The 8,859-nt window shown below is 57.5% G+C and overlaps 1 protein-coding gene across 1 annotated transcript; it reads left to right on the top strand.

The window, feature by feature from the left end:
* Positions 1–1,372: 1,372 nt before the first annotated feature.
* Positions 1,373–8,669, top strand: RGS19 (regulator of G protein signaling 19). The gene is made up of 6 exons (XM_009562675.2): positions 1,373–1,403; positions 1,588–1,730; positions 1,884–2,020; positions 3,374–3,448; positions 4,306–4,540; positions 5,369–8,669. Exons 1-6 carry the CDS (start codon positions 1,388–1,390, stop codon positions 5,555–5,557), a joined length of 795 nt encoding a protein of 264 aa, XP_009560970.2. The 5' UTR covers positions 1,373–1,387; the 3' UTR covers positions 5,558–8,669.
* Positions 8,670–8,859: the final 190 nt, after the last annotated feature.

Genomic DNA, 8,859 nt, shown 5'->3' with positions numbered 1-8,859 from the left:
CCGCCCCTCATCCACCTACTCCGCATCCCGGATCCATGGCAGAGCCAGGGTTACCATTGCTTTGGCTGGGAGGGAAAAGGGTTTTCCCAGCCTTCAGGTTTTCCTCCTGCTAGCCCCGTTCCCACAACCTCGTTACCGCTTGCTGTAATTAGTGCTGCAGCCCTGCTGGGAGCCGTGCCCAGAGCCCGGCTCCCCTCGCACCGCTGTGGGGCTGCAGCCCCCCAGCACAGCAGTGTGGCCACGGCGCCGTGGGGCGAGTGGGATTGGTGGTGGGATGGCACCAGGGGTGGACGGGGAGGGAGTGGAGCCCGCTGCTGAGCTGGGTGACAAGGTCACAGCCATCCTGCCAGCACTTGGGGCTATAAATAGGGACAATTGGGAGTGAAATGTGGACTCTCTCTCCTTTTTCGTTCTTGCGGGACTGAGGGGAGCCTGCGGGAGGATTTGTGAAGGCCCAGGCAGGGAATTCACTGGAAGCGCTGCTGCGTGGTGGTCATGGTGGGAACGGAGGGCATGTTCATGAGTTCATGGGGGCAGATGTGGGCTCAGGGGGAACAGCCCTATCCCCAGCTGGGACCCACACCCCAGCTCCATCACCCTGATTCAGCCTGTGCGGGACTTAGACTCAAGATGATGAGACCTGGTGCGGCTTGAGACAGGGATGCTGGGGCTGAGGCAGTCGGGGCTCTCCCTGCCTGCTGCCTCCTGCTCCTTCTGGCAGAGGAACGGCCCTGACTGCTGCCCACCACCCTCAGCAGGGCAAAAGGAGGCAGAGCTGGCCATGATAGTGATAGGACAAGGGGGAATGGCTTTAAATTGGAGGGGGAAGATTTAGATTAGACATCAGGAAGAGGACGGGGAGGCCCTGGCCCAGGTTGCCCAGAGCAGTGGTGGCTGCCCCATCCCTGGAGGTGTTCAAGGTCGAGTCGGATGGGGCTTTGAGCAACTGGAGGTGTCCCTGCCCATGGCAGGGGTTGGAGCTGAATGGGCTTTGAGGTCCCTTCCAACCCAAATCATTCTGTGATGTGGGTGCTGAGCCTCGGTACTGCTCCTGTCCAGCAGCGTCCCTGCTCCGGGCTGGGCTGGTGGTGCAGGGGGGCAGGCAGCGGTGGTGCAGAGTGCTGGACTCGGCCAACGCTTGGCACAGGGCGAGTTTAGGTTTAGCACTCGGAGCTGTAAAAACTCCCCCACTACCCTGTTTCCTTCCACTCACATGATGCCATGCAGCAGCTCCGACTTCCCCATCCCAGGCCCAAACAGTCCAGGCAGTGTCCAGCTGTGCTTCCCCCCAGCACAGGGTGCAGCCGGGGTGCACGATGCCGATGCTCAGCCCCACACCCTGCCCGTCCCCACTGCTGCCTGGGAGGCTCAGCAGCACTCCCGAAGCATGCGAGGGGTCCCAGGTGAAGTGTGGGGCTGGCAGAGCATCTGCTGCTGTGTCTCCCCTCCTCCTTTCCTTCTCACTTCCTTTTCTTGCACCCATTCTGTTTGCCTGCGGGCTTTCCCCAGCGTGGAGCTGCACCCCTGGGAGCTGCTCAGTGTCCCTCTGTGGAAGTAACGTGGTGCCATTCCTCTCCCTCCCCTCAGGCTCCATCCAGGAGGCGGCAGGGACGTTAGCCGGGGGGTCTCGGCAGCACGGCTCACCCGCGGGCTGGGGGGAGCGGAGAGCAGCAGAAGAGCCCCTAAAGCACGACCCAACGCCGTCCACCGTGTATGAGGCTGGGACGCAGGTGAGGTGGTGACCATCTCAGGGCTGGCAAGTGGGAACAAAGACTGAATCACAGCAAGTCACTGCATGGGGAGTCCCTCATTTGCCTCCGGGTGCTTGGATATGGGGGGAGGATAATCGTTGGGAGCTCACTTATCCGCTCCCTGCCTTCCAGTACGCAGGACCCGCGTCCACAGAGACACCCCTTCCGATGTCCCGGCATGAGACTTCTCCGACAACGGTGCAACCCACTAGCAACCACCGCCCCAACGCCTGCTGCTTCTGCTGGTGCTGCTGCTGCAGTTGCTCATGGTACGTCCCATCGCCCGGCCTGGCCCGAGGCTCCCGTGGGGCTGGTGAGCATCACCCACCTGCCTTATCCGATACCGAAGGGTCCCATAAGCAGAGGAGATGTGAGGGTTGCCCACGCTGCATCCCTAGCACCGATGTCAGCCCCGTGCAAACCCTGAATGCCTCCCCAGCACCGATGTCAGCCCCATGCCAAACCACGCCACATCCCTAGCGCCGATGTCAGCCCTGTGCAAACCCGTGTTGCGTCCCAGCACCCGTCTTGCCTGATTCCATCTCATTTCCTCATATTTAAAGGCAGCAAAAGGGGGTAAGCAAACCTCTTCCTTCCAGACGCTGCCCTGAGCTTGGTGGCGTTTGGCAATAGGCAGGGTCCCCTTTCCCTGTCTCCCTCCTCTGCCTCAAGAGCCCGTGAGCAGAGACAGGGCAGTAATCCCCCCTGTACCCGCTCCCGGAGAGAGTGGTGAGCAGTTTTCCAGCCGTCCTGGGGCTCAGTGGCATTGGGCAGGGAGCCTCGTGAGTGGTGTGGGCAGGGATGTGCCTGCAGCTTTGCCTACCCCAGCCGCCCACCCCACCGGGGGAGAAGTTTGCACAGTTAATCTTGTGTGAGCGGAGTAGGACCGTGTCGCAAGCAGGAAGCACTGCGGTCAGTGCCGGGCGCCGAAATTCAGGGGCTGAAGGGAACTTGGCTCGAGGCTGCTCCCCCCTTGCACCTCCAGCACCCGCAGGGGTGAGGGACAGGGAAACTGGGGACACCAGCATCACCAGTCCCGGTGCCGCCATCCCACATGGCATCCAGGCTGGAGCAGTGCAGGGGTCATAGAATTGTGGAAGGGACCCTCAAAGTCCATCTACTCCAACCCCCCTGCCATGGGCAGAGACACCTCCCACTGAATCAGGGGGCTCAGAGCCCCATCCAACCTGGCCTGGAACACCTCCAGGGATGGGACAGCCACCACTGCTCTGGGCAGCCTGGGCCAGGGCCTCCCCACCCTCACAGGAAAACATTTCTTCCTAAGATCTCATTTCAACCTCCCCTCCTTCAGCTGAAAACCGTTCCCCTTCATCCTATTCCTGCTCTCCCTGATCAAGAGCCCCTCCCCAGCTTTCCTGGAGCCCCTTTCAGGTACTGGAAGCTGCTCTAAGGTCTCCCCAGAGCCTTCTCTTCTCCAGGCTGAACAACCTCAGCTCTCTCAGCCTGGCCTCCTATGGGAGGTGCTCCAGCGCTCTGTGCATCATGGATGGGGTTCCTGGTCCCTGCAGAGGGAGATTCATTGGCTGAGGCAGTTGGAAGGTCAAGCTGGGGGTCTGCGTGCATCCCCGATGCCCCTGACTACCTTTCCGTCTCCCTGTTAGGAACGAGGACCGGGAGCGAGCATGGAGGGCGTCCCGGGAGACCAAACTGGAGACCATCCCAAACTGTGAAGCATGGTGAGCGCAGGGGCAGCGCTGTAGGGGTGAATGAAGGGAACCGGCTCGGCACAGCACCCACCATCTCCCTTCACAGAACCCAGACCCACATCCTGCCTGCTGGTGCACGTGAGGAGCAAGACCAGGGTGCCAGGACTCAGGAGTCCCTGGTGCTGTTCCCAGTAACACATCCCTGGTTTACACTGAGAAATGGGAAGCCCTGAGCCTCGGGCTGCAGCCCTCTGTGTTTCTAGTCCTTGGACCCTTTGCAAAGGGAAACTAAGGTACAGAAGGACCTCAGCAGCTTCCAGGCAATGTCCCAAGGGCAAAGGCTCATCCTGTAGGCACCCTGCTCCAGGGATGCTCTGCACGGAGCCCACACTCCCTGGGGGACAGGGATGCATGCAGTGCCTGGTGCTCTAGGGTTAAGGGTCAGGTGTGCTAATTAGCTGCTGATAATTACTGATCCTGCCCTGCTTTAGCAGGTAAGGAGTATTTGCTGGGAAGCAGCCCCCCCCTCCCCCAGCTGTGGAGGATGATGGATCCATGGCCATGTCTCTCTGGCCAGGGCTCAGCAAGGGCAGGGCTTTTGTTTCCTTCTGTGTTTGTGCAAAACCAGCACCAAAACACATCTCAGCTTAGGAAATTCAGCTGAAACAAAGCTCATGCTCCAGCCTGGCTGAGTGGAGCTGGGACGGATGCTGTGAGCAAGCTCTGAAAGCCTCTGTAATAACTGGAGCCTGAGCAGGAACAGCCTTTGCGTGAGTGTGGGGGATGCGTTTGGACACCAGGATGTGCCCAACCTGGTGGGATCTTCAGGAGCCTTCCCCGGCTGCCCATAATGCTGTCCTTTTGCCTTCCTTACCGGGCTCTGGCAGTGCCAAACCCACGCCGGAGGAGGTGCGGGGCTGGGCCCAGTCCTTTGACAAGCTGATGAAGAGCCCGGCGGGTCGCAACGTCTTCCGGGAGTTCTTGCGGACTGAATACAGCGAGGAGAACATGCTCTTCTGGCTAGCATGCGAGGAGCTCAAAAACGAGTGCAACACCCACACCATTGACGAGAAGGCCAGGATGATCTACGAGGACTACATCTCCATCCTCTCGCCCAAGGAGGTACAAGCAGAGTCCCTCTCCTGGGGCTCTTAGGGGGTGGCTCAAGCTAAGATGAGGTCGAGGGATTGCAATGAGCACCCTGATCCAGTGGGAGGTGTCCCTGCCCATGGCAGAGAGTTTGGAACTGGATGGACTTTGATGTCCTTTCCAACCCAAACCATTCCATGCTTCTATATCTTGGCAGAGGCAGGACCCTAGGTTTTTTACCACTTACCCACAGCATCTCTGTCTCCAAACTCCTGGAGCATCAGTACAATCTGTCCACTAGTGGATGAACAAATCTTATCTATTGGAACTGGATGAGCTTTAAGGTCCCTTGCAGCCCAAACCATTCCATGATTCTGTGATGCTTTAGGAAAGGGCAGTTTGGGCATGGGTGGTTGGGGATGGGTTTTGGATGGTAACAGGCTTGCTTCATGCTTGTCCATGGCAGCGGGGAGGGCATCCCCAGCTCCCTAAAACCCCCGGGATGCAGCAGAGAGCAGATCCAGAGGCCAGGTTGTGCTGCAGAGCCGAAACCACAGAGGGGCACCAGGCGGGCTGAGGAGAAGCTGCAGCCCAGCTTGCAGCACCCAGAGTGGGAGCACCCCATCCCACCGCCTCTGCCCAGCAAGAGAACACAGGGAGGACTGGAGACCTTCCAGCTCCTCCTTACAACTCCCTCTGATGCAAATATACTCCACTCTGGATCTCACCATGGTTGCCACATGCCGTGTCGATGCCCAGTTGCTCTGCGAAAGCTTGCACAGGATGTGGGGGTGGACGATGGGGATGAGGGCACAGCGCTGAGGGTCCCTCAACCCCCTCATTTCTCTCCCTGCTGCCCAGGTGAGCCTGGACTCGCGGGTGCGGGAGGTCATCAACCGGAAGATGCAGGAGCCGTCCTCGCACACCTTCGACGACGCGCAGCTCCAGATCTACACGCTCATGCACAGAGACTCCTACCCTCGCTTCCTGAACTCTGCCATATACAAATCGCTGCTCCAGAGCGTCTCCCGCTCCTCCTCGGAGTCCTAAGGGTGCCCGCCGGCCGCGGGGATGCTGGTAGGGATGCGGTGGCCGGGGGCGGCTCAGTGCCTCTTCTCCTTGGTCGCCCTCCCTGCCAGGCCCCAGGTTTTTAGCTTTTTACCTATGAACCATCACCACAAGTCCTGGACCACCCTCCAGGACTGTCCCTGGGGCTGGTGCCGCTGCGGCAGCGCGGCTTGGGCCGGCTCATACTACTGAACCCCTGCCCCATCCCTGCCGCCGGCCGAGGAGCTGCGGAAGCTCGTGGGAGCGCCCAGTTCCCAGCTCCCCGTCCCTGGTTCCACCTGCCCCCCTGTTTTGAAGAGGTCACTTTATCCCCTCTCCACCACACCTGGGGACAACAGCACGTCCCCGTTTCCCACCTGAGACCCAGTTGGGCACTGGGTTGGGGTTTTTTGGGGGGAGAGGTCAGATGTTGTTGGTTGTTTTTTTTTTTTTAACTTTTTATTTGAAATGCTTTTTTTGTTGGCTTTTACTGGGGACTCGAGGGGCGGGAGGGGGGTTTGACAAGCGTCTCTGTATATAAAAAAACTTGTCAGGTTTACATCGCTCTGCCTGTTTGAAGCAGCCCACGGGGTGGGAAAGGCAGCGCTCCAGCTCCATTTGTGTTCCTGGAGGTTCCAGGGCTGGATGGAGCAGTGGGCAGCAGCAGCCCCAGGGCTCTTGGTCCCTCCGTCTCCAAAGCTGGATCTCCAGAGGGGTCAGAAGGGACTGTGGGGTCTGGGGGGTGGGCAGGGTGCTTCCTCCACCACTCCCCATCGCAGGTGGAAGCACTGGTCCAGCTCCGGGACATCACACACTTGGTACCGCAAACCCAGAGCATCCTGCATCCTCAGTTCATGGAGCTGGCCGAAGGGGGAAACACACGTGCAGGTCATGCAGTGCAGGAAAGACACTGGGGAGCTGGAGCGTGTCCAGGGGGCAATGAAGCTGGTGAAGGATCTGCACAAGTCTTATGAGGAGCAGCTGGAGGCCTGGGGCTGTTTAGTCTGGAGGAGGATGACGGGAGACCTCATCGCTCTCTGCACCTCCCAGAAAGGACGTTTTAGTGAGGCAGGTGTTGGTCTCTTTTCCCAAGTAACAAGTGATAGGATGACAGGAAATGGCCTCAAGTTGCACCAGGGAAGGATTAAGTTGGATATTAGGAAAAATTTCGCTACTGAAGGAGCGGTGAAGCCCTGGCAGAGGCTGCCCAGGGCAGTGGTGGAGTCTCCGTCCCTGGAGGGGTTAAAATACCATATAGACATGGCACTTTGTGACATCCTTTAGGAGGCACAGAGGGCTTGGGCTGATGGCTGAACTGGATGAGTTTAGAGGTCTTTTCCAACCTCAATGGTTCTATTTGTCCTCCTTCAGACACCCACAGGCATGGGACCCTGAGAGCAAAGGCTGTCACAAACGGGGAGAAGGCCAGGGCTCTGCCCTCAGGCCCAGCTCAGCACTGAGCAGCAGGCAAGGCTCCATGTCGGATGGGAAATGGCCCAGAACATATACAATATCTGAACTTTCGTACAGCAGGAGGAATGGGTTCCTGGAGCCCTGGCACCCCAAATTAAAACATTTCTGCCAGCAGCCCCTGCCTTCTGTGCCAAAACGAAGCCAATGCCGGGGTCCTGCTGCAGAAAACCAACACTGCTCTTTGCTTCTCTTTACCCAGAACAGCCTGTGGTTTCCTATTTATCTCCCCCTTTCCCTCCTTCTCTTTCCATCTCTTTCCAAGGAAAAAGGAGTGCTGGTTCTTTTTATTGAAGATATTTTTTAAACAAACAAAAACAATTCTCTTAGCTTTTTTTGTTTGTTTTCTTCCTCGTGGCACAACCATGTGGAAATTCATGTCAGGAGCTTGAGTTTTGGTTGCCAAGCTGGAAATACAGTTCAAGAAAATGTATTTTTGAGAGAAACCAGAGGTAGTTTGTTTGCTCTGGAATGTTGGTATTATTATTTGGTTGTTCCTGGCAGGTTTTCCCCTATAAGCACTGAGTCTGTGCCACTGCAGCCCCGCAGCGTCCACACCCAGTACTGGGGAGTTTTGAGCTCTGGGTGCTCCATTTGTTCTGGGAGTATAGGAGAGCTTGGCAAAATGGGGCCTCAGTTTGGAGGTTGAGTTTAGAATCATGGAATGATCTAGGTCGGAAGGGACCTCAAAGCCCATCCAGTTCCAACCCCCTGCTACGGTCAGGAACACCTCCCACTGGATCACAGTGCTCAAAGCCCAATCCAACCTGGCCTTGAACACTTCCAGGGATGAGGCTTCCACGACTTCTCTGAAGCCGCTGAAGAGCACAGCAGGGGAGTGGAGCATCCTCCCATGCTATGGATTTCTCAGCCTATCTAGTCTGTCTTTTGTACCATGGCTGAGCCAAGCCAGGTTGCTGGTGGCCTTCTTGGCCACCTGGGCCACTGGTGGCTCATGTTCAGCCACTGCTGACCAACACCCCCAGGTCCTTTTCTGCCAGACAGCTTTCCAGCCACTCTTCCCCAAACCTGGAGCACTGCACAGAGTTGTTGTGACCCAAGTGCAAGATGCGTCACTTGGCCCTGTTAAACCTCATACAGCCAGGCGAGGGCGACCTGTACTGCCCACCCAGCCTCCTCGGAAGTTGGTGCAGCATTTTCTTTCCCCGAGTTGACTAGGAACAAGCCTCGATGCACTCAAGGTGTACCTACAGAAAGCTTCTTGCTTTCTGGTGGTCCAGGCAGTGTTCAGTCCCCATCACCGGGACAATGACCCTCTGTCCCACTCCCCAGCAGTTCCATGCCACAAAAGCAGAAGCACTGCACACACATGGCTCAAATAAAAGTCAGAAACTGACAAAAATGTTTAATATTAGTTTTGAAGAAAAAGTTACCATACTTGAAGATGAGAAAATAACAACGAAGTATGTGCGGTGAGCTCTCCTGCCAACCTGTCAGCCCACAACCGTGGCTCTCCACCCAATTCCCAAGCGGAGAGGCAGACCTCCCCACCGCTGCTCTCTTCAGCGCGTGATGATGCGAACTGACGTGGGACACAATACACAATTGCCGTGGGAGCTGGCAGATGGCGGCTGCACTCTGATCTGTGTTGGGATGCTGCTCTCGAGCCATGGCACGTATCAGCAGAACTGCAAGAGAAGGGAGTGTAAACTTCGATTAGAAAAATTCACTGCCAAGGGGAGCTGCAGGGCATACATGGGCTGCCTAGAAGATAGGGATACAGGTGCTGATCTTGTTTCTGAAGCTGGCAGGGACTTGGGGATTCCACAGAGGCAGGGCTCAGCCCCTGGAGCAGGGGCTGAACAGAGCTCCCC

The sequence above is a fragment of the Cuculus canorus genome, chromosome 16 (assembly GCF_017976375.1).
Source record: "Cuculus canorus isolate bCucCan1 chromosome 16, bCucCan1.pri, whole genome shotgun sequence".
In the NCBI taxonomy this organism is placed as follows: Eukaryota; Metazoa; Chordata; class Aves; order Cuculiformes; family Cuculidae; genus Cuculus; species Cuculus canorus.
The sequence above is the reverse complement of the archived record's forward strand: the minus strand, read 5'-3'. Positions and strand labels throughout refer to the sequence as shown.

What these genes read in the sequence shown, in the direction of transcription:
- RGS19 (XM_009562675.2), top strand. An exon ending in TGCTGCTGCAGTTGCTCATG is followed by an intron (nt 2,021 to 3,373) that starts GTACGTCCCATC and finishes TCTCCCTGTTAG; the next exon opens with GAACGAGGACCGGGAGCGAG. An exon ending in ATCCCAAACTGTGAAGCATG is followed by an intron (nt 3,449 to 4,305) that starts GTGAGCGCAGGG and finishes GGGCTCTGGCAG; the next exon opens with TGCCAAACCCACGCCGGAGG.